At 36.2% G+C, this 26,835-nt stretch overlaps 1 protein-coding gene across 1 annotated transcript in view; it reads right to left on the reverse strand.

The window, feature by feature from the left end:
* The window catches only part of pcdh15a (protocadherin-related 15a), a 280,344-nt gene that overhangs the window by 110,250 nt on the left and 143,259 nt on the right, over positions 1-26,835 (reverse strand). The window contains exons 9-16 of the mRNA XM_067385538.1: positions 20,224-20,332; positions 18,974-19,086; positions 16,451-16,657; positions 14,119-14,253; positions 5,977-6,126; positions 2,045-2,238; positions 1,814-1,946; positions 615-694 (exon numbers count right to left, since the gene is read on the reverse strand). Coding sequence (XP_067241639.1) covers positions 615-694; positions 1,814-1,946; positions 2,045-2,238; positions 5,977-6,126; positions 14,119-14,253; positions 16,451-16,657; positions 18,974-19,086; positions 20,224-20,332 — 1,121 coding nt within the window. The remainder of the gene's footprint in view (positions 1-614; positions 695-1,813; positions 1,947-2,044; positions 2,239-5,976; positions 6,127-14,118; positions 14,254-16,450; positions 16,658-18,973; positions 19,087-20,223; positions 20,333-26,835) is intronic.

Consider the following 26,835-nt stretch of genomic DNA (forward strand, 5'->3'; position numbering starts at 1 on the left):
TATGCTTTATTATGTTTGTGTGGCCGGCAGACGTCCGCGAGGGTCTGCCGGCATTACTTTCGTTTTGTTCTTTGTTTATTTTTAATTAAACTTTTGTTGAACGTTTGCCGGTTCCCGCCTCCTTCTTCCCACATTTACGAACTGTGTTTCACTATCTTTAGAGATTTTGCTATATCATTTATATCACGGTATATAAATATATCTGCATAACACAATACTACTTAAAGTTATCGACATTTTAGAGTGATAAGGAAACATGTATGAATCAGGAATAAAGAGCGGGACACACATGATTTAAAAAAAATATCAAGCTCAATAATCCATGAAAAAAAAAAGTGCAGTATCCAGACTGACTAACACACACACACACTCAAAGTGCTCACAGAAAGCCTCCTTTCTCAGACAGCATGCGATCCCTAATTCAGTTCTCATTGCATTTGGATAATTGGAATAAAAAGGAATAATGTTCAGGATGGGTTCAGGATGATGTTCAAGATGAGTCAATATGTTACAATTTTAGTGGGATTTTATATATATATATATATATAGGTGACAGTAATCTGTACGTTCATATCGAAACATTTAATGAGTTTTATTTATTAATGAAAACCTACGTTCGTGAAAGGTTGAACACCTGCTGCGGGTCACCACTGTTTATCTGGTAAGTGATTGGATCCAGCTCACGGTCTGTAGCCTGTGGAAATACACCAATTCACACTCAGTTTACACTGGTCATTCAGACAAGTACTGTTTGTGAAACATAAAATCAATGAAACATAAAATCAATTGCAGGATAACAATACACTTTAATGAAAAGGCCAAGTCTGTTTGAAGGGCATAATGAACAAAAGTAGAATCAGTGACATTTTACAACACATATAAATTTATAACCCTAGACCCTTGCTGCTTTCCAAGATATCAGTTGATAATGATTGTGCTGTTTTCTAAATGTGACAGCTTCATCTGTCTGTGCACTTGAATTGTCTAAAATTGTAAAATAATGTAATCATAACATTATAATTATAAAACAAATTATTGTCATTTGTTAATTATCTTAAATAAAACGTAATTTTCTTAATTTAAAACCAAAGAAGATATGGTATCGATATAAGAAAAAAGTGTGGCCATGTACAAAATGGCTTACTACACACAAGTATTATGCTAATTTTCTGCATGCACAGAATACCCAGATGACCTACTACATTTATCAAAATGTGCAGTATACAAAAGGGCATACTGCGTGGGATTCTGCATCCCACAATGCAATGCACTCAACTTGACCTTCCATTTCCAGAGTATTTGCCAACATCTTTTTTTGGGGCTCATAATTTGACCAGACTGCAAAAACTTAAGACCAGGCTTCAAACATCTATAAACCCATGAATTTTCATTTGTAATTACAGGTTAAGGATTTTTGCAGATCATTTTATAGAAAATGTGAACACAAATAGCAATTTAAAGTCAATTAAAGTTTAGAACAATAATAATCATGATAAAAAAAAAATAAAAAAAAAAATTAATAAAAACAAAAAACTACAAAGCATAATTAAAATGTATTAAAATATTTTCTATAAAATATGATATTAAATATATATTATAAATAAAGTATCAATATTATAAATATATATTTATAGAATTGTATTAATATCCATGACATTTCAAGGTCTAGAATTATTTCATTACATGTTTTGCATGACCATATTTAAATATTGTTTAAAAAAATAGAAGGCTGTTTTAGTTTATAGGCTACTGTGTAGTATGCAGCAAACAGCAGGCTAATATTTCATTCCAAGCAAAGGTTGTGTGCGTGTACCTGCAGGTTTAGCAGTATGGCTCCTATTCTCATGGCCTCACTGATCTCCAGATTGTAGGTCTGTAGGGGAAATCGTGGGGGACTCTGATTGTTGGGCGGCAGAACCTCTATGTAAACCGTAGTTATGGAGCTCCTACATGCACATAAAGGAGGAGTAACAAAGAAAATAAAAGACCAAAGACACAAGCAAACAGTGAGAGCCCAAACTGATGCAATTAAGTCAAATCTGACCTCCTCTCCAAGTCTGGAGCATTGTCCGCCGCTCTAACGGTCAGTGCGTAGGAACGGCCGACAGTCAGCGAGACCCCTGGTGCTAACGTTATTCGTCCAGTGCGGTTGTTGATGATGAAATCGCCCTGATCTCCAGCCAGGATGGCGTATGTGATGAGACCGTTTAAACCAGCATCAGCATCCTGAGCCGTTAACTGACAGAATAGAGACAACAGAATTTTAAGCCACATTAGTTTATGTTCCACTGTTCTTCGTTGTCTGTGTGACGCACACAGTATGGTATTACCAATTCTAAATATGGCAATGCACTCAGATTTTGTAATCTTTTTGGTGTTATTTTAAAACCAGGACACTATAGTTCATTTATGTAAGTGAGGATAGAAAAAAAAAAAAAAAAAAAGTAAACTGACATATTATACCCTTCATTCAGTGGACTACCAGTAAAACTGATACAAATTTGGAGCCAAAAACACTTTGACCTGACCATGTTATGTTATTTGACATAATATTATAAGATTAATTTTCAGTTTAACTCTGAGATCTTGTCATATTTTTTTACCATTTTGTTAAACTATAGTGAATAAATTGTATTAATGAATGAATAATATATATATATATATATAATTGTTTTTTTTTTTTTAGAAAAATTAAATGAAATACAAAAAAAATAAAAAATTAAATATAAAAATATTATAACTTATTACCATAGAAATTTCAATGACATTCTCATTCCACTTAAAAGAAAATATAGTATATAATAATTTTCTTAATATCAATGACTTTCATGATATCAAGGCATGAAAAAGTAATGTCTATTTATTTATTTATTTATTTATTTTTATTTAAATAATTTCAGGCATTTAAGTGTTTTAATGCAGATGAATGTTTGATTGATAGCATAGTTTATTGAATACCATGGTAGGTACAAGGCTTAAAAACATGGTAGTACCACGGTACAAGGCTCAAAAGCCTGGTACTTTTTTTCTTGGTTAATACCATGGTGTATTCTCATAATATTTGCAGATGAGGTATTAGTTCTACTTGCTGAACTTTTTCTTTCTTTAATCTCTACATTCATTACTTCAAATCAACCATAACAGAAAATCCATCCATCCATCCATCCATCCATCCATCCTTATTAAAATGCAGATTAGACTCTGGGTATTAATGAGGTTTAAAAGCAGCGTAATATGATTATTCAGGATAAATTCTCAAACACAAAGGTACAGATCAAAGACTAAACACTTTTGATAAGGTTTAAAGACATGCATTTAGATGTAAACACTTTAAACGTTATCATCTTTAAAAGCACCGGGGCAATAAATACACCCTAAGGGTAATTAATTCAAAGTCCTGCTAATAAGAAAGCGCCACCTCCATCCCTAGCTCTCATTATTGAGAAAACTCTCCAGAAGCACTGATCCGTACCACCGTGCCTTTAGCTGCTTGGAGTGCTGAGGTAAGGAAAAAAAATAAATAAATAAATAAAAAATTCACACACACACTCACACACACACATACACATACACTCCAGGGCAGCAAATATGGCTTATAAAACACATCCAAGTGGCTCAGGTGACCCAGCTATGACCTGTGACCTCATTTCAGGAGGATCTGGGCAGCTTGTTATTTAAAGAGAAACTACAGGCCTTTATGTGTCTGATTTTCTTTTGAATTGTGACCCAGCCGTGATGGAATAAGACAAACACAGGCAGAGCGGAACATGAGCAGAGTACAAAAATAAAGCTGAGACAATCGTTACTGAGAAAGAGAGTGAATACGCCGTAGCCTGAGGGACTGAGAGGCACACATTATGTTCACTTTATATCATTTTGTCCCATTTTTTGCCAGCCCACCATGTCTACACAAGCCACTTTCACAATGATGATGAATGCAGTTGTCATTTGTCTTTTGAGAGTTTAATCCTGGTCTATACAGAGTTTGGTTATTTACAGGAGTGTCAAATGTTTTTTTACAATACACAACCTAAAAATTGTACTAGTGATAACAGGATTAATCAGCATAGCATGCATAGATCGAACTAAACAAGCTGTTGAACTGAACTTTAATGCACTGATGTACTTTAGATGCATTTGTCGCTCACAGAACGTGGCAAGAGAAAGAGGCAGAATGAGAGAGACAGATGGACAGGTCATCTGAACAAATCAGTGCTTGGAAAGCTACTCTGAAACTGAATAATTTAGAGCAATTTAATTATAGAAAAGCTACTTTAAAAAAAAAGCTTAGCTGAAGCTAAAAAAAAAGTAGTTTTAGCTACAGAACAAACTACTAAGGAAAAAGCTACATTAAATGTAGCTAATAAGGGGAAATATATTCATGTTACATGTAATATCAGATTTACAAAGAGCAGATAAAATACAATGCTGTTTATGGTAACTAACTAATAAAACTAATAAACACACATTTATACAAAACATGGTAAAAAAACACAAAACCAAAACAGAAGCACTTAAAGGATTAGTTCACTTTAAAATGAAAATTACCCCATGATTTACTCACCCTCAAGCCAAAGGTGTATACGAATTTCTTCTTTCATAACATTCAGAGTTATGTTAATAATCATCTTGATGCTCCGAAGTTTTATAATGGCAGTGCACGAAAACCACCTGTTTGAAAAAAATCCATCCATTCATCATAAATGTACTCCACAAGGCTCTGGGGGGTTAATAAAGCCCTTCTGAAACGAAGCAATGTGTTTGTGTAAAAAGTTATAAAAGTTAATGTTATAAAGTAAAATATCTAGCTTCCGCCAGACCGCCTTCCATATTCAACTAATGAAAAAGTCATAAGTTGAACACAGAAGGCATAGAATGTAGCATAAGTGTTCTGAACTGCGAGAGGTGTTTCACTTTCTTCCTAAGTTGAATATGGAATTTATTAACCCCCCGGAGCCGCGTGGAGTACGTTTATGATGGATGGATGCACTTTCTTGGGTTTCAAACAGGTGGTTTCCGTGCACTGCCATTATAAAGCCTGTCTGAAAGAAGAAAGTCATATACAATTAGGATGGCTTGAGGTTGAGTAAATCATAGGGTAATTTTCATTTTAAAGTGAACTAATCCTTTAAGCCATGAAATGTATCATGTATTGTACTGGTTCATATGAATTGGCCACATGAACCAATTCACTACAATAAATCTCACAATGAATTTTTCACACTTTTTTTCCATGAGGGGGTTTGGCATCACAGAGGCTTTGTTTCCAGGCAGACTGTTAAAGAAGGTGTTTCTTGAAAATGTAATCAATCAGATGACGAAACTCATGAAGTGTTTCACATTTTGTGTGCCTTATACATCAGATGTTCAGCCAATGGTCCGAGGCTGAGACTCCTGGAAATGCTACACTGTTGAAAGTATAACTAAAACATGGGGTTAGGTTAGTAGGGTCGCAAAAGAAGGTCTGGACTAAGTTAGTAGGGTAGCAAACAATCCACTAGATTCCTCAGAGGAAAAAAATAATTTTTGCATTTGAAAGGGCTTCAGTAATGTTGAAGATGTGAACAGATCACAGTATGACTCATTGCAGTTTGTCACTCCAGTTCATTAGCTGCAGTTCATATAATCTGGTTCCTCTTTAAAAGGTTGCTTTATTGCCTGCTCTCCTTTATGTTCATTTAGCTGAATGACTGTTTGCGCTTCATTTTTCAATGCATTTTGCACTTATTTTACCAGAAAAAAAAAAAAAAAATGTTGGCATTCCAGGCACTGTTGAATCACAGTCAGTAGTTTGACCAGAATCCTCAGTTATTAATGAAACAAACATTGTGCCGAGTTCATTTCACACTCCAAATCACATTACGAGTTCTCAACAAATACTCTGCTATATGAATAAATGATTCATAAATGGCTTCTCATAAGCAAAGTGAAGATTTCTCAGCTTTATTGATGTGTGTAACTGTCCTGTGTCCTCACCTGCAGGACGGTCTCTCCAGGTAGCATATTAGTGAAGATTTCCACACTGTAGGACACCTGAGCGAAGGTGGGCGTGTTGTCATTAGCATCGATGACCAGGATGTCCACCGTCACGGGTCTGCTCTGTTGAACACCATCAGAGGCCACCAACTTTGAAAAAAACAAACAATGAAAAAGTTTCAACAATCAATCAATCAACCAACCAATCAATCAGTCAGTCAGTCATTAATGTTTTAATACTGTGGCAGCACTAGGCCGAAAAACTGCTGAAAGCTACAGAAAAAAAAAAAAAGAAGCAAATGGATCACTGGACTCCAGGCATGAAACATGGATTTGCAGTTATCATTTTGTGTCAAAACGATGGATTTTGAGGTAAAATCATACCATATATATTGTATTGTTATATATTGTGTTGACAACTCAACAATTAAATATTTACCATCTTATATTCTGCATAATTGTGTGTTTTTAAATAAACACTGTCAAAAACTACACAAGTTTTAGGGCCGGACAATATGACGATATATATAACATTGATATAAGTGATCACTCGGATTTAAACCTACCTATGTTGTAGTTATTTAGAATATTCTCAGGCAGATTTGCTTTATGTATTTCCCTGGCGTCGAAATCAGGCACATTTAATTGTCAGAAAAAACGACTCCTGGCTGCATGTCAACATCCATGGATTAGGTTTATTTGACATGTCATAAGGAACACTTTCGAATCCAACCTTTAGTGTAATCGTTTATTTTACTTGCGTTTTCACAGTTTCCCCTATTAAATCCAGTCATGCAGCAGGTTCTTTTGCCACTCAGTCCAGCTGAGGGAGCACGTTCCGGCGGGAAAGCGGCGTCGATGCATACCTTCTATAAAGATGTTCAGTGAAATAGACGCTGTGCTTAATAACTGTGCACACTTTACAATGTGACCTTGTAAATGTATAGTTTAAAGGTGATAGAGAGGATTTTTTCATCGACTGAGAATCCAAAGACTGTTACTGAGTTTTTGAAATGAGCGCATGCGTAAGAACAGCCCCCCTCCTTCACAGCTCATTCAAAGGAACGGCTCCCAAAACTCGTGCACGAGTATTGGAACACGAGTGTTTACCACCGGCATTCGCTCACTGTGTCGTGTTTTTTGGATTCATTATGTCGGACTCACCGCATGTAACTCATAATCTGCGGTTGTTATTCCTGTCTCCTTCCTTTCAGTGCACCTAATAAATAGTCTTTTATCCGTTAGTAAAGACAGTTTCAAGTAATATAGCAAAAATGTATAAAACAAAACATCCTCTTTAGCACCTTTAAAGTAAAATCGAAAATTAAATAAGTAAAATGCAATAAATGCAGGGTATTGACATTATTGATGCACTAATTTTTTTCTTAGCACCCCCTTTGAACTGTTTATTTTGTTGTTGATTTGCTGTGTATTGGTTTTATATAGATGTGCTGATTTTATTTAATCTGTATCGAACATATGGAACAGCATTTGAGCACTTTTTACTGAAATTTTACTGGAAACCAAGTTTTTTTTTTTTTTTTTTTTTTCTCAGTGTATTGCTTTTATACGGACCTGCCGGTTTGATTCAATCTGTATTTGGCGTAAAGCACAGCATGTGAGCACTTCATACAACAAATTCTCAGTATTATGGGACAGCTTACAAATGTTATCGGCTAAAACTGCCACAGCAAACATTTGTCCAGAGTCTCCCACTGCGCTCCCTTCAAAGGCACTCAAAGTGCTGAGCTAGCAGCTGTAGGTTACTCCGTTGTTCCTCAGCTTGCATTTCCATGAGCTTTCCCCCCAGAGATTTGTGGCAGTAAATGTGGATCAAAGCCCTGCGGTACCTTAGTTTGAGCAGGAGAGGAGAGCTTTGCATACGTAAACACTGAGTTGGAGAACAGCTCCAGGTCAGCAGGATCTCCAGAGCAGTTTGGCCTGTTTACAGGTGGACTTGCATTAGCCCTAGGCAGCTTGACCACTCAAGTGTGACATTATTAGAAGCTTGCTGTTATTGACCACTCGCAGGGTTTAACCTTAAGGATTGTTTGTTTGCTGAAGCTTGGAGAGCTTTCAGCTGAATTCCCATCTACTTCGTAGCTGAGTTATTCCATTGCTTAAACTAAAAATGCATATGGAGAACTTTTGCTTTGGAATAGCTGTTTTCAGTTAGTCGTGGCCTAATGGTTATGAAGTCAGACTTGTAACTTGAAGGTTTTAGGTTTGATTCTCAATACTGGCAGGAAACGACTGAGGTGCCCATAAGCAATCCACTCCCTGGACACCACAGCAAAAATGGCTGCCCACTGCTGCGGGTTTGTGTGTGTGTGTGTGTGTGTTCACTGCTCACTACTCCTAATGTGTGTGCACTAACTGGATGGGTTAAATGCAGAGGACAAATTCCGAGTATGGATTACTTTAATAGAGTATATCACTTTCATTTTTTACATTTTTTAGTTTAAGTTACCTATAATAACCCTGGTAACTTCTACAATAAGCTCTTTAGCTGTCCATCTGTTTCAGAATCCCTTTGAAATTGATGTGAGAGTACTTTAGATTAGTAGAGTATCAGCATTGCACATTCAATCAAGCACAATCAAAAGGGATATTATTGTACAGGAATAAAGAGAAATCGAAGAGACAGAATAAAGTTCAAGTGCACGCCAGCATGAAAGACAGTATCATCTGATCTCTCAGTGATCAAAAACTTCACATTTTCCTTGCAATAACTTCCACCACAAAACTCAGATAGTGAGAAACACAGGGGCGTAAATTTCATCGGACAGTAGGGGGGGACAATAAACATAAAATTTCTCAAGAGCAATTTTTGAAGGGGACACAAATAATACAGCCACAATTTTACTTATAAAGGATATATGTAACGTAATGTTACACAGAAGAAAACCTTACAACTATTATTAGTGTAGCATGTAGACTGCCATTATGCTCAATGTTCTCTTTGGTTCAATAAAAAAAAACTTACTAAATTGACCAAAATATTCAAAATCATTTATTTATTGGAATATTTTTGAAGTTTTTTACAACCAAGTCACCAAAATACGATGAATATACTTTGAGCAAAACCCAACACACAGTAAATCTTCTAGCCTTATTACAGCTCACATATTCTTATCACACGGTTAATTGTTGTTGGTGTGGGTTGACATAGTATCCAACAAACTATTGTAAACAAGCTACCAAACACGCTAGGTAACATTATAATTGCTAAAATAGCTCACGGAGAAAAAAAAAAAATCATGTTATCATCTTGCTTTTTTTGTTATGACTAATTACTCAGCGTCGTCATCATTAAAGCAAAAATAACCACTCCATCCGATGTTTTTGAATAAAATAGCCTTAACAGCCGACTTACTAGAGCTCCTCTCAACTACAGTCTGTCTTCTCTCCCGCCGGCGCCGCCGGATTTCTACACGCACGAGTGTGACGTGCGCGGTGGACCAAACCACTGTGAGGCAAGGGAGGGGTGACTCAAAATGTTTCTAAACTTAAAACGCCTGTTTGCGTTTGTATTGCTTTAATTCTTACACAATTATTTTAAAAATATATCATTTATGTACAATACTTAGAGTGGTATTTAATTATATTTTTTGGGGGGGACAGCACTCAGATAAGGGGGGTCATGTCCCCCCCGTCCCCCCCGCGATTTACGCCCCTGGAGAAACACTTCAGCATTTGCCTCATAAAATTGCAGCCCTCTTTCTGTTATATAGAGAGCATTTTTACCCAGCTTGCCCTCTGTGTGCATGACCATAATGGATTTTGAATAGACAATGAAAGTATGAAATTTAATAAACAACATGCACTGGGAAACCCCACATATTAGAAGTCCCCAGAGGAAATCTCTTCCTCAAAAAAAGGAGACTAAAAGAATGTCTCACTTATATTCCACTTCTCTGAAACTCTACGAGAAACAAGTGAGATTGCTGAAAAGCAGGAGACTTAGAAATCAGTGTCCATTTGCTCTTCATTTAATGTCTTTACTCTTGAGAAGAAACAACTGAGACATTAAAGAGATTTAAGTTTCGATTTTTCTTTCCAGCCAGTTGTGCTGAACGAGAGAAGGAGGATCAGAGGATGAGGGGAAGGGGAAAAGGTGTTTGTCAGTAAAAGGGAGGCAGGAGCATCGTGAGGGGAATTCAAACTTTGGCCTGTCAGAGGATCAACTGTCCAGCCGAACCCCTGAGACAGGCTGCGTGTGAATGATGTGACCACTCACTGCCAAAAAAGAACACACTGCATGAACAATTCGCCCTCACTCCAAAAACAGACCTTTAAAAGGAATAGTTCACTCAAAAAGACAAGTTTGTCACCATTTACTTTTCTTCTTAGAGCTTGACAGCCCCCCGTGACCATTCACTGTAAGTTTATAAAATGAGAGCAGCTCAAACAATCTGCTAAACATATTATTTTGTGTTCCATGGAATAAAGTCATGCAGTGTTTTTTTTTTTTTTTTTTTTTTAGAAATTAAGGTGAGTAAATAATGACAGAATTTCATTTTTGGATGAACTTTATCTTTAAAAGCACACTGCAGGGAAATAGACTTTGATTATGTTGATCTCTCTGCAGGAGTATATAGCTAATTTCCTTTCATGTGCTTGTTTTGGCCCATTTGTTCTTTATTAAAAAAAATAATAATAACATTAAATGTGATTGGGTCTCTGTTTTATGCTGATAAGCTGTCTTTTGTTAAGCCTTTCAAATGGATTAATGCTGATTATCAGAATCTAAATGGTCAAGATATCACAGTGAGCAGGGGTGTGTCCAGACAAGATTGGCCACCCCAAAATTCTTAACTATGATTGGCAGTGGCCTATTTCACAAAGCTGGTTTCAGTGGTTACCAAGATACGTTTGAGTTGTCATCGCTATGGAAATGCAATCTACATAGCTAATGGACCTGATCCAGAACAGCTTCTATTTTGGTTAAGAGATCACAAAACAAAACTGGACCAATCAGCTGTGAGCAAAGTTTATAAAACCAACTCCCCTGTATCTCTTGCTCAAAATTAAAGCAATTCATAGTGAAAACATTCAGAGACAAAAGTGTGTGGCTTTGGCTGCTGATTTTACAAGAATTATATACATTATATTATTAATTAATTACACATAAGTAATTATTTTTTGACAATGAATATTTAACTTTTACATTTAAATCATATACACTATAGGGCTTTTCACACTGCGCTTAACCCTGGGTAAAGGAAAGTTTCACACTTGCAATTTAGAAGTGACGGTAGCACCACTTTTTTACCTGGTGCTTCGGAGGTGTTAGAATGTTTATGGTTAGCAACAGACAACCAGTCATGTACCCGTATTTGCAGCGGTTTGGACAGTCACAGAAACACATTGCGCAATGTATATAAAATAAGCGTTTTAGGGGAAAAATGTCAAATGCTGGCAAACAAACTTAACAATTTGAGTGAAGAATTCTTACCTTTATAGTCCGAAATGTCCATTCAGTACAAACTCGATAGTACAGCTGGCGATACAAGGATGCGCATTGCTAGAGCTAAGTAAACAGGTCGCGTGCTGCGTTTATCCAATCAATGGCACTGACATCTCAAATATGCAAATGAGAACGTTAACCCAGGGTTTAGGAATGTTCAATTTGAAACGTCAGCTTAAGAATACCTAGGATTAATTTTCAACCCCGGGTAAATTATGAGCAGTAAGAAATGTGAAGCAAGATAAGCCAGGATTCCATTAACCCGGGGTTTAGAATGACCCAGGGTTAACTATTTCAAGTGTGAAAAGCCCTTATATGGACAACAGTATTGGGACACCTGACCATTACACCAACAGGGACTTTAATGCATTCTAAATACACAGACATTAATATGGAGTTCCACAATCCCATTCCACAAAGCTCCCGCCTCACAGTTTTTGTGCTGATATTAATGCCAGTGGAAATTTGAAATTCTTCAACTATGGAATCAGCAGAGCATTGGCGAATTTTACGCACCGCCTGCCTCAACACTCAACGACCCAAATCTGTGACTTTACATAGTCTTCTGCTTCATGGCTAAGTTGCTGCTGTTCCTAAACACTTCCACTTTAAAAAATACCACTTACAGTCAGTTTAATATGGAATATCTTCACAAAATGACTTATTGTAAAGGTGGTGTCACGATCACCTGTGAGAGTGCTCATGATCACCACCAGAGGGCACTCCATCCTAGGCTGAGTTCACTGTTTTGGACTCCATTACCCAAAACTCTCTGCCCGGCCTATCAGCCATGATTGTTTGCAGCTGTTTGTCATTAGCATCATCACCTCTGTCCATAAAAGCCAGATTTTCTCACTTACTCATCGCTAGATCTTGCAGTTGTTACCTTTGCGCTTTTGAGTCACTTTATTATGTTCCCTTGTGTCTAGTCTTGTTACTTCAGCCTGTTGTGTGGATTTCTCCATTTGCCTATGCCTTGTAACCTTGTCACTGTTTGAACTGATTTACTGTTTTTAGAGGCTTGCCTGTTATTGACTATGGTTGTGGATGACCCTTCAATAAAACATCACTGCATCTGGATCCTCAACATTTGTGCCTTGGGCCATTATATCACAGTACCACACTTGAATTCACTGAGCTTTTCCAATTTCTATGCTTACATGTACATCAATTAATTAAATAAATTCAGTTGATTCACTTGTATTTATAGTCAGACATTTTCTTTCAGCGGCCTTTTCAAACTTTCCTGCCAGCAGATGTTTTTTTTTTTTTTTTTTTTTCTCGTCTTGTAAATGCTTTGAATTAAATTCAAGATTTTTTTTTCTTTTTCATAACACTCTATCTTCAGCAGGAATGTGAATTGTGACTCAAACTAACACTCTCCATGTTCTGTATGATTGGGTATTCACTGCAGAAGTCAATCTTTCAGGTGCACATGCTCTAGAGTTAATCATAAACTCTGGATCAAACCCTGTGTTGAAAAATAATGTTCATAGCAAGTGCTGAGAACCTGCTGAATCTGCACTGGGAAAATCAAAACCGGGTTAGATTTGTTTGGTTTTGTCGACTGTAACCTGACTCTGAAACTCAAAAATTACACGCTGAGACTTTGGTCATCTTGCCTACTCATAATGTCATCCCTAAATGAGCCCCATACTGGACACCCCCAAATCAAATCTGTCTGAACAACACCATCACGGTGAATCAAACACCACCTCTCAGATTAGACAATGATCAAAACAATGTGCTCAAATGGTCCTCCTGTGATCCAGCTGTCTTTTAACTGCTTCTTGGATATCAGGGATTCTAGAAAGATCAAAGACACTTGAGCCCAAATCTCAGATCAATGGATTCAATCGATGGACAGAGTCCTGAAGAGACACTTCACATCCTGAACAAACATCAACGTTTCACTCAGTTTGTTTTGTTCATCACAGTGAAAAGATGACATGCTGCGACTTGATGTTCAAGACAGAAATATTAATCTTACAGTAAGAGCATTCCCCGTTGTCAATAAATTAGATGCTCCTCATGCTGGAGGAGTCCCACAGGGCAGACTGTGATACACACAAGGTCTTAGAAGAGCAGTAAATAATCTCAAGAGGACAGAAGAGTGAAGAGACAGAACTAAAGTGACCAGTCATTTATCTTCATGATTTGTTCCATTGCAGTGTTATTTTCATGATAATAAAGAAAATTTGTCTCTGAAACTCTCATTCAAAAAACAAAAACAGAAAGGCCTTCTAAACAAAAATGTTTATAAACAGATATTATAATCTTAAATTTAAGTTCATTTAAATAAAAAAAATACAAAATAATTAATAATTCAATAATAAAAAACTCTAATCTTTACTCTAATATACATAAAAATGTCTGTGATACAGAAACAAGAATCACTGCTGAGAATAATAGGAATTAATATGAGCGAGAAAATGTCCTTAATTGTCATAAAAATAATGCTACAATGAAAAATTATTTATTGTGCTTTATATTCTTTATCCAAAATTCTGTTCCTTTCTTTCCTTTTGATTTTGGGATGAAATGCAATATGTTTGAGCGATTCACTCTCTAAAAATGTCTAAAGGGTTTGGGTTAGTATAGAAGGGATTATAATTAGTTGAAAATAAAACAAACAGAAGCCAATGGGAGGTTTCCATTTAAATGTTTCGTACCGTTAAAGTGTAATTCGTCTGTCTCTCTCGGTCCACTGGTTTTAGCAGGGTGATGTAACGTGTGATGCCAGCAGACGTGATGGTGAAGATGGAGGTGTAGTCATTCAGAGTGATCTTCAACTGAGGATCTTTTGTCTTCAAAAAACAAAAATGAGAGGTGAATTCAGCATTACTCACATTAACATGAACATGACAAGCCTCATGCCGCCACGCCAAAGAGTCACTCAACTACCTCATTCATTACGACATGCAAGAACCTCTTCAGAAATACAACAGATTGAATTGCTTGTTTGAAAGTTCAGAGAATTCATGTTAAGATCTAATGTATAAATTTAGAAGGAAAATGAAGTACATGCACAATGTATACAGCCACTGATTTTTTCATATATAGACCACTTGATTGATCATATATCAATACAAGGTGTTTGTCTATTGACTGAACTGATCTCATAGTTCTATCTTTGATTAATTCAGTGATTGAGAGATAAAGAGACAGAGAGATATACAAATATATGCATGGCTACTCATCTTGCATCCAATCAAATACTATCTGGAATGAGGTTGTCTGCTCTATTACCACCTATTTTGACTGTGTAGTAAATAATGGCTCATAGCTGTGACATAAATTAAAGCCTATTGGCTAAAAAAAAAAAAGAAAAAAAAAGAGAGAGACAAACTGTTCAATATATAATGTCACAACTTTCTTTATCAACAGGAAACACAGCAACAAAGGAAAGAACCCTGCATTTGTCAAACAAAATATAAATATATTAGGGCTGTCGAGTTAACACGTTCATTTTATTATTTAGTTATAGAAAAAAATAAAAATGTTAACATTATTAATGCATTGTAAGCACCCACCCTGCCCCAAACCTACATAGGTCATCTTACATTTCATAATGAGCTGTAATAAACAGGGCTGGCCGCTATAGTCGACAAACCATTAGTCGACTAGAAGAGGCAAAAAAGGAAAAAAAGGAAGTGGCAAAGTCACGCAGTCTGTGAGGGACAGGTGGATCTTTGTGGTAATTACAGTATGTTGGGCAGAAAATCCAAGCATTTAATATTCATATTCAAATGTTTGTGTGGAGTGTGGAAGGCAGCTAAAGTATAAAGCACTTTACTGCACGACATAGAGGCGCTGGCCTCTGCTTTCATTTTTTTTTACTTAAAAAATGTCTGTCATACAGATAAGAGTAATACATCATTCTGAACTGTAATTCTACTTTTTTTTTTTTTTTCCTGACACATTCATAGGGCCCTATTTTAACGATCTAAGCACATGGTCTAAAGCGCACGGCACAAGTGTCAGAATGCACTTTTGCTAGTTTAAGGATGGGAAAAATGGTAGGGGTGCCCGGTGCATGGTCTAAAAGGGTTATCCCTATTCCCTTAATGAGTAATGGGTGTGTTTTAGGCGTAACGTGCAATAAACCGATCAGAGTCTCATCTCCCCTTCCCTTTAAAAGCCAGTTGCACTTGCGCCATGGCGGATTTGCTATTTACATAACGGAATTTGCAAGCAGAAAAACTGCTCTCTAGTGAGGAAATGGGTCTGCTCAAGGTTAAAGCGCGTGAGCAGACCATCTACAGGAAAAGCTGGATTCCACCAAAGTGTTTTTATCTTTATGTACACAATAATAATCTTTTGGATTGTAATCCTTTTATTTTTAATATTTTGCATGTTTGTGTGCTGCTTCGCGTCCCTGTGTGTGTAATAAGCAGAGTGTACACGTGTTGTGCACTTGCATATAGGCGCACATTACTAACGTGCTTTTTAAATAACAAAACAAATATTGCGCCATTGACTTTAGACCAGGTTTCAGTTGGTCAATGCACCTGAACATACCTCATTTTCAGACCAGCACGCCCATAGGCGAACAGATGGGTGCAAACGCATTTGCTATTTAAACAACGAGGCGCAGGACGTGAAAATGATAACTGCGTCGGGCTGACACTAGCAAAAAACACTTGTGTCGCGTTTGGCGCAATTAAAATTAAAATTTTGCGTTTCAATTAAAATTTTAAATCGCTTGACAGTCCTAAAATAAATATATAAATCTGTACATTGAAATATTCCATACATTTTAACAGGAAAAACAAAGTACATGAGAAAAAGAAAGAAAATAGAAACAAAATGAAAGAAAAGATAAAAGGGAACACATCACATCACTCTGGTACCTACTGGTATGGCTCCTGGCAGCAGCTACAATATAAACATATGGAAACACTGAAACCATCTGTGATTTTTTACATCTGTGCACTCCCAAGACAGGAGTGAAGCAGCATTCATTATGAAAATGTTCTGGCTCTTTTCATAAGAACATCTTACCTCTTCTATGTCATTGTCCAGTGCTATGATACCCAGCGGAGCCGTGAGGTTGGAGCTCCCTGAGATGGTGGTGCCAACCGAGGCTGACTCACTGATGAAGCCCTGGTATGAGGGCCGCTGAAAATATGGTGCCTGGTTGTTCTCGTCAAGAATTTCAATCTGCAGTTCAGCATATGCAGGAAGAGGGTGACCGTTATCCTGCTCGGCCTGTTCACAAACAAACATACAGTGCTAAACTGTCATAGTGAAATTATCTACAAAGAAAAGCTTAAGGTTGTTATTTTCCAAGCTGTATAAACATTAAGGTACAATGATGGCTATACTTCAAAGAATACCATGGTATACATACCATGTTGATTACCAAGAAAAAGAAGAAAAAAAAGGTATAAATGGAAAAGAAACATTATTACGATGATAAATGTCCAAGAAATACAAGCCTGTTACCAGAAAAGATACATTTAAATAGATAGAGAATAGTGATGTTAAATCGTTTAATTGCATCTAACATAAAAGTTTGTGTTTTTATATATTATATATATATATATATATATATATATATATATACATATATATATATATATATATATATACACATACATGTATATTATGTAAATAAAATATTTTGTTAGATGCACTTAATCGTGATTAATTGATAAATTGATTAATATAAAATATAATATAAAAAATATATTTTTGCAATTAACATTTTTTTTATACTTTATAAAGCCTCTTTTCAGTATAGCTACTGTAGTTAAGCTAGATACATGGTTATAAAGTGTGCAGCCTACCAAGTAAAATTTTTTTCAAATTCAAATTAAAATTCATCAAAAGGATTTTAATTCATCTTCATTCATTTCTAATTAAAGTCCAGCAGTTAAGATACGGTCCAAAATTCATGGACCCAAAACGGCACAAAATTGGTCTTTGTTTATTGAAAAGGAATGTGCGGATACAGCTCTCTGAATATCTTCATTTCGATTATGAATCCTGTCCATTACTGATTTCATTAAGAAGCCATGAAAGACAGCAGCTCTGTAACTCAATAGACACTTCACACACTTGAAATACACACACATACACACATCTGACAATGTTGACAGCAGCAATGTTTTGTTTGTTATTTGGTCTCAAATTTCAGTAAGCTCGAAGCGAACTGAGAATAGCATATCTTTCTTTGTTATTATGAAACGACAAAATCATAACAGCAAACACAGTCATGCATGGTTTCACAGAGGAAACATTTAAATTACCCCTGCTGTTACACTGTTGTTCTACCCAAATCTATGACAGAGCAGAATAATTTCACACTAGCGTTCGCTTCCTCGTTTCTATTTCTCTCTTTTGCTCTCTCTCTTTGAATTAAATTAGAAGATACAGCACGTTTAATGTAATTAAATATACAAAGCTATATTCCAAAAGCAAGTGAGCTGCCTCACTGTCTACCACCTACAAAGGCTGCCTGCATCCTAAACTGAATCTCAAGTAAGTGATTTGGGGTGCTCTAGATAGGCAGAAACTCTGTGTGGCATTCAGATAACGTTCATCACATGAAGCTCATGGGACTAGCTAATTAATTTCAAGATAATTTTGAAGAATTTGCTAAGATAATGATGTGATACTCTAAGACGCATAAAAATATATACTGTAGCACATGGGTAAAAATATCACTTTTTAATTAGATGGAACTATACTACCATTCAATTTAATTGAAGCACACGCGCACACACACACACACACACACACACACACACACACACACACACACGCACACACACACACACGCACACACACACACACGCACACACACAGTTCACTTGCACACAGAGATCGGTGATCAGAATTGAACGATTTAAACTTGCAAATCTGATTTTTTTTTCACAATTCTGACTTTATATCTGAATTTATATGTCACAATACTGACTTATTTTTTCAGAATTGTGAGATATAAAGTCGCAAATGGGAGTTATAAAATCAGAATTGTGAGTTTTTATCTCTTAGAAGTGTATCTTTTATTAATATTTTTTTGGTATTGAATGAAGTACAATGGTAGAGTATTTCACATTCTATGTGAGGTGTCACAGTACCTGCTTTCTCCACACAAATATATATGTGAAGCGGCTTTATGTGGCAATAATCTTAGAACAATTATACAGTGTACCTTTTATAACTGCTTCTGCATCATAAAAGTGCCTGTGATGCTTTAAAATTCTGCCTGCGTACTGTAGGTTTTTGAAATGAACAATAGTGATGGTGTGTATACATATAGTAATAAATATAGAAAGTGTGTTCAATTGCTGATATTGCTGTAATATAAAGAGAAGATTGCCAGAAAGATACTGCAAACAATAATACCTGGTGTTATTCTGGTTGTAAAACATTCCTCCAGTAATATTGTAAAAACAATGATACTCTTATTGACTCTCAAATATAAGAGCCTCTTGGAAACAGTGAGCAGGGCATTCAATGAACCCCTCTTATCTTCACAGTCATCTAGAGCAGATAACCTGATGATGATATAATGACCTTAATGACGAGAGTGAAGCGCTGGTAAAGCTCTCTGTCCACAGGCTTCAGCAGGCGCAGCTCAGCTGTGCTTCTGTTGAGTGAGAAGAATTCTGGATACGCAGAAGGTTGACCTGAAATGCAGTACAGAGAGACACACAAAACTTGTGCTATTATCTGACTCATGCTGTTATTGATTCTTTTTTTGTTTTTATCTACTACTAAGCTATTGGATACATAAAAAGGGGAATTTTATATGTCCCATCCCAATTTCTTTAGTCTGGAGTCTTTAAAGATACAGCAACAACAACAGATGTTAAATTCTAAAGGGGAAAACATGTAACATTTAAACGCTTTAAACATTAATTAAAGAACTGAGTTTCTATTTCAAATGTATGGAAACATTAGAATGCAGTTGTGCATATATGAGCCATTCTATAATTTAGAGTACATTTCACATCAGCGAAAAACAAAAACAATATGCTTTCTCAATCAAACAACTATTGGTTTCAGTTTATATATGTATTTTATAAGAATTTATCTGCTAGCTGCCAAGCTATGCCAACTATGTTATGGACAAAATACATAAACTGATTAAGTGCTACACTTTAAGTGACTTACATATTTGTTTTTAGTCTACTCTGCCATATGTACAGAGATTATTTTAAAAGACTTCTGAGCATTTTATTTTTTGTGAAATTCTCAGCAAGGTCACTAAGGACCAGTGTTGGGGTTCATGCATTACAAGTTACTTAAGTAGTAATCAGATTACTTTTTTTAGTAACTAGTAAAGTAACACATTCATTTTAAATTTACAACAAAATCTGAATTGCTTTATCAAACAAGTAACGCAAGTTACTTTGTTTTCCCATTTATTGACTAACATCTCTCTTGTCCCCATGTTTAGAGAAATTGTAACTTAGTGCAGAGATGTTTTGTGTAAACATGATGGCTATTGTAATTCTATACTAAATGTAAACATGCATTTACCAATCTCGCTTGCAAAAAAAAAAAAAAAAAAAAAAAAAACTATTCGGAATTCCTGAAAATGAATAAAATCAGTGAAATGCAAAATCAGAATACTATGCAAACCTCCAATAATTACATTTATCTCCAATAATACATTATCTTAATGGATAAAGTATGATATCTCTGAAGAAAATTGTTAGAAAAAGTATAATTATCATCAATGGACATGCAATGTACCCTAAATTATAGAATGAACCATGTGTCTACTTTCAGCACTTGCAAATCTGCACTGAAGTACCTACCAACTAGTATGAAGTACAGGATTCCGGGTCTGTCTGAGGGCGGCTGGATGTTTCTGTCCTGGTCTATGGCTCGAATGGGAGGAGTCACATTCAGAGGGTTCAGTTTGCTCTAAAAAAAAAAAAGAAAAAAAAGGAGACAGGAATAGTTGACAAAGAAATCAAAATTGGCTAAATTAGTTCAATATGTAATGTCATTATCATTTTATTTTTAGTTTCACACGTTTCTAATCAAATTCTTCAAAGACCAAACAATCTGTTATCCACATTACTTTTATATCCCGTTTACAATAAGTTCCTATTAGTTAATGTTAGTTAACGCATGATCTAACATTAAGTAACAATGAGAAATACATTTGTTACAGTATTTATAATTTGTTGTTAACATTATTTAAAAACTGTTAAAACATTGTTAGTTCAATAATGCATTAGTAAATTTGAAATTAACGATCATTAAGATTAATAAATTCTTTAGAAGATTGTTTTATATAGTTAATTCTATGTTAACTATCTAATGCTAATACATGTAATCTTATTGTAAAGTGTAACCTGTATCTCTATACTTTTTGTATATGTCAACAAATTGTCTCATTTATATACTTTTATTTCGCAAAAATTGTAGGAGGAACATGAAACAAAGCTGGCGCATAAATAAAACATTTTGAGATCTCCATTAAGTCTTGAGCTATCATAGAGCATACACTGAGGAAAATGAAGTTTTCTTCTGGGCTAAAAGCAAAACTCTTGGGACACTTGTATTAATCTGTGAGTCTGCATTTCATGCAGACAAATATGGCCTCTAACAGATATGATAATAAGAAGCATCTCCCTTGGGATGGAAGCTTCATTAAAATGGCAGTGTAAATACAGGCACTCAATGTAAAATACGTGAGTGTGGTAAATCAGAATTCTTGCCCACCTGAGACATTTAAAACTACCCATAATCCCCCCTCCAGCAGACATTAGGCCGATTAATCTGTGCCTGGAGACAGGAAAAAGACTTTCGAACCATATCCCAGCTCTAATTGTGAAATATGTGACCTCATTAATTACCTCTATTCCTGCCAAAGGAAATGAGAAAGAAACTGTTCAAAATGGAACTCTAGCATAAAACTTACTGCATACTGTGCAGTATATACACTGACTACTGCCCAGGAATGATTTAAAAATAGTATCTGAAACAGAGCACACTATGCATTAATACAAAATATGTTTGCAATAACTTATTAATACACTACTCTTAAAAATCCAGAATAAAGTATAGGATAGTATAATTGTTAAGTATTTAACAATTATATTGCCCAGAAAGGTACTAAAGACATAATTAAAACAGTTCATGTGACTCGTTATAAAGCGAAAAAACAACAACAACAACAACGACAACAACAAAAAAAAAAACAATATATACTGATGGGTGATTTCAAAACAATGTTTCATGAAGCTTCGAAACTTTACGAATCTTTTCTTTCGAATCAGTGGTTTGGAGCGTGTATCAACTGCCAAAGTCATGTGATTTCAGTAAACGAGGCTTCGTTACTTCATAAACATTTAGAAATTTCAATGGTTCATGTGACTTTGGCAGTTTGATACAAGCTCCGAACCACTGATTTGAAACAAAGATTCGTAAAGCTTTGAAGCTTCATGAAACAGTGTTTTAAAATCGCCCATCACTAGATATGGTTGAATAAAGTCACTATTTTGTTTTTTTGGTGCACAAAAAGTATTCTTGTCGCTTCATAACATTAAGGTTTAACCACGAACTGTTCTAAATATGTCTTTAGTAATTTTCTGGGCATCTGAAAGAGTTAATTATCTTGCTGTCAATTAAGGCCTCACTGAGCCATCGGATTTTATGAAAAATATCTTAATTTGTGTTCCAAAGATGAATGAAGGCCTTAAAGGTGTGGAACGACATGAGGCTGAGTAATTAAAGACATAATTTTATTTTTTAGGGGAACCCTTTAAACTGTTTTCAACATTGACAATGATAAGAAATGTTTCTTGAGAACCAAATCAGCATATTAGAATTATTTCTAGAGATTGTCTCTGTAAAAATGCAAGAACTGCAGTAAGCAAAATGCAAAAAGAGAAGGTTAAACTGCTTGAAATGAAGCAAATCTGCAGCACATTGGCAGCCGTTGGGAATGCAGCTTCTGCAGTGGAAAACATTTTTAGCATAATTTACGGAAGTCCCCCCTTAACAAAGATCAGCGGTTTCTGTATGTGCTGGACTCTCTTTTTTCCCCCATGTGGTTTGGTTCCAGAATGACCCATCTCCTCAGAGGTCTGCCCACTCCATCTCACCTCAACTGGGGTCTGATTTCATCAAACCTTCACGTCTTGGCTTTGAAGGGTGATGAACCCTGTGCTTTTACTGAGGGTATCATCCTGCTTTGTCTCTACTCCCTGTCCCTGATCTCATTCAATCTCTACCAGCTAACTTTCATCATCCACCTCTTTTTCTCATCTAAATCCCTCGTTTCTCACCCTTCCTGTCTCTGCTGTATGAGTCTCATCTTTAGCCAAGCACAGGTCAATAGAGCAACGCATGTGATGGGAAATATGAAAGGACTGACATTTAACTGGTGAAGGGTCAAGAAAACACCAACAACACTATGACACAAATACTGAGCAGGTCCATACAATGTCCAGTGAGACATCAAAATGCCCTGCAAGTGTCCATGAACAAGGTGTGACAAGAAGATAAGCAAATGTTCATGATTGGAGTATTCCCACACAGCAAGAGACTCCTAGGCGGATCTGCATTCAAGTCGCCTAACCTGCGTGACTGTCACATTCGTTTTGGCGTCGCCCAGAGGATCAGCTCCGCCTCCGGGCGGTCTACTGTCAATCAGCAGATCCTGAGTGGACCCATGACGGATCCGCGGACGCGCACTCGCCTTTACTGTAACAGTTGTTTCAATTTGAGGGTCCCAAACGGACCCGCCGCGGAGGTAAGGTTTTAATCACGGATGTAGAGCAGATGCAGTGCGGAGCCACGGCGGGTCCGCAATCCGCTTTCGTTGCTGATCCGTCACTGCGTGCAAGTGGACGCCGATACGGGTCCGTTTCGCGGATACATTCCGGAAGCCGCGATACCTTTTGCTGTGTGGGTTGACCCCTCAAAACACAGTCAATTGCTATATTCTGCATTCAAACATGATAATATAACAACTGCTAATCTGTATCATTTTTATACCACTTCTGTGTGCAATATACATATTGAGGTCAGCTATGAAATCAATACTGTTATTCAACAAGGACTTAACACAATTCAATTAATCAAAAAAAAGTGACATTTATAAAGATTCAAAAGATTTCTAGTTCAAATAAATTGTTCTTTTGAACTTTCTATTTATTCAAGTAAAAAATTTTAAGGTTTCCACAAAAAAATAGACAGCACAACTGTTTTTAACACTAATAATAATCAGAAATGTTTCTTGAGCACCAAATCTGCATATTAGAATGATTTCTAAAGGATCATGTGACACTGAAGATTGTCAGTAAGCATTGCCATAATATTTTAAAATATATGTACATAGAAAAACTACGTGCCTATAGACTGAACATACAGTGCTCTCCACAATTATTGGCACCCTTAGTAAATATGAGCAAAGGTGGATGTGAAAATAAATCTGCATTGTTTATCCTTTTGATCTTTCATTCAAAAAATTCACAAAATTCTAACCTTTCATTGAAGGAAAACAGTTGAAAGTGGGGGGGAAACTCACATTATGAAATAAATGTTTTTCTCCAATACACGTTGGCCACAATTATTGGCACCCCTAGAAATTCTTATGAATAAAATATCTCTGAAGTATATTCCCATTCACATTTAAATTTCTTTTTAGCACACCAGGGTGACTAGGAGCATGAAATTGTCCAGCCATGACTTCCTGTTCCACAGGAATATAAACATGAGGAAACACAAAGGCCAAATTCCCATAATCATTCATCACAATGAGAAAAACCAAAGAATATAGTTCTGATGTGCAGCAAAAGATTGTTGAGCTTCACAAAATAGAAAGTTGCTGTAAGAAAATACCTAAAACATTGAAAATCCCCATTTCCACTATCAGGGCAATAATTAAGAAGTTCCAATCAACTAAACATGTTACAAATCTGCCTGGAAGAGGACGTGTGTCTAAATCGTCCTAATGTGAAGTGAGGAGGAAAGTTTGAGTGGACAAAGACTCTCCAAGTATCACAGCTGGAGAATTGCAGAGATTAGTTGAGTCTTGAGTCTCAGAAAGCCTAAAAAAAAAAGATCAAACAGCACCTACATCCCCACAAGTTGTTCTGGAGGGTTTCAAGAAAAATCCTCTGCTCTCATCCAGAAACAATCTCCAGCATATTCAGTTGTCAGACAAGACTGGAACTTCAAACGGGACCGGCTTCTATGGTCAGATGAAACTAAAAAAAAGCTTTTTGGCAGCAAACCCACCAGATGGTTTTGGTGCACACATGGATAAAAAGTGCCCCATGCCCACGGTTAAATATACTGCTGGATCTTTAATGTTGTGGGCCTATTTTTCTGCTAGAGGTCCTGGACATCTTGTTCAGATAAATGGTATCATGGATTCTATCAAATACCAAGAGATAAAAAATCAAAACCTAACCGCTTCTGCTAGAAATCCAATAATGGGCCATGGTTGGATCTTCCATCAGGACAGTGATCCAAAACAAACATCAAATCCAACACAAAAATGGGTCACTGAGCACAAAATGAAGCTTCTGCCATGGCCATCTCAGTCCTCTGACCTGAACCCTAAAGAAAATGAGTGGAGTGAACTGAAGAGAAGAAGCACCAACATGGAGCTGGAATCTGAAGGATCTGGAGAGATTCTGCATGAAGGAATGGTCTCTGATCTCTCCTCAGGTGTTCTCCAAACTCATCAGGCATTATAGATGAAGACTCAGAGCTGTTATCTTGGCAAAAGGAGGTTGCAAAAAGTTTTGAATAAAAGGGTGCCAATAATTGTGGCCAACGTGTCTTGGAGAAAAACATTTATTTCATAATGTAAGTTTCCCCCCACTTTCAATTATTTTCCTAAAATGAAAGGTTAAAATTTTGTGAATTTTTTGAATGAAAGATCAAAAGGATAAACAATGCAGATTTATTTTCACAGCTGCTTTTGCTCATAATTACTAAGGGTGCCAATAATTGTGAAGGGCACTGTATAATACACATGTGCATGACTTCACAGTTTTCACAAATTCACATTTTTGTAGTTTACACAGAGATGATAATGGTATCATTTTCAAAAACATGCACTTTGAAACCTGCATTTTCAGGTCCCCAAAACGCTGTTGTTGTGTAAATGAATGGCCAAAACACACAAAAACTTTTCAGTTTTTATCTGAAATCTTTCTCTAGAAATCTTTCAAAAACAAAAAATCTTGCCGACCCCAAACTTTTGAATGTTAGTGTACATCAGACAGTCAGTGAGCGGTGCATCTCCTTGCTGTGTGAGGCTGAATTATTAATATGCATACAGTGCATAGTTTATTTCTTTCTAGTTCAAGGCACAATGCACCCTGCTCTCAAGCACTCAAGTCTTTCTATAAGAGAGCATAGCATCTATCCAGGCTGCCCACTGTATAGCCTCAGATCACCAAGTCCTGCTCATTTGGTCACAGATGAAGTGTTTCAGTCAAGTTAAGACATCTGGTAGATCATTTCAGATTCAATCAGACTAGATCAGTGGTTCCCAAACTGGGGTACGCATACCCCTGGGGGTACGTGACGTGACAGACGGGGAACGTGAACAAAATGCTGTGTTTTGTTGTTCATTTAATTCTTCCCCAGCTTTAAATAACATTAAAACCGAGCATGTATTTCATGACACAATGCCGTAAATACATGACATCCCATCAAAATACCACATCTTTTGCGGTCAAACTGACTAAATCCATTTCTATATAAGCAGCGTGCATATGGGTGCTTATAGGTTACGTCAGAATTTTGTTATAAGAACATTCTCTAAATATGCGGTGTTGGTTCTCGGAACATTAAAACGTCCAGTTTTCTTGGCGTTACAGGAACGTTTTTATAAGGTATAATATTCCTCAAACGTTCTTTCAACTTAATTTTGATTTAAAATTCAACATTGTAGGAATGTTGATTTGTAATTCCAAGAACATAAAATGTCCAGTTTCCTTAATGTTAGTAGAATGTTATTTGAAGGTTTGTATAATATTCCTGATACATTTTTTCAATCATTCATATGATGAACAAGCACTGAAAGAAAGAGAAATAAAAACACAAACTAACTTTCTTCAGCCACAGCCTTAGATGAACTGAAAATATCTGAAGATCTTTTTAAACAACAAACAGCATTACCAGCTTCACTTATTACTAAACAGACTGACTTTATTTCTGTCACACGTCTACAGAAGCTCTTACTGAGAATTAACAGAAGTTTAGATGTTTCGTTTGAGGTCACCATCATGGAGATTGGTGGTTGCTTTAGTTGAGCTTTTGACCCCTAACCCGCAGGTGTTTTCAAATCAATATTCCTTCAATGTTGAATTTTAAATCAAAACTAAGTTAAAAAGATAAAAACTCTTGAAACAAAACATACCTTTTGTGAGTTCTTGTTTTTAATGTTGATA

This window comes from Chanodichthys erythropterus, chromosome 5, assembly GCF_024489055.1.
Source record: "Chanodichthys erythropterus isolate Z2021 chromosome 5, ASM2448905v1, whole genome shotgun sequence".
Lineage (NCBI taxonomy): Eukaryota > Metazoa > Chordata > Actinopteri > Cypriniformes > Xenocyprididae > Chanodichthys > Chanodichthys erythropterus.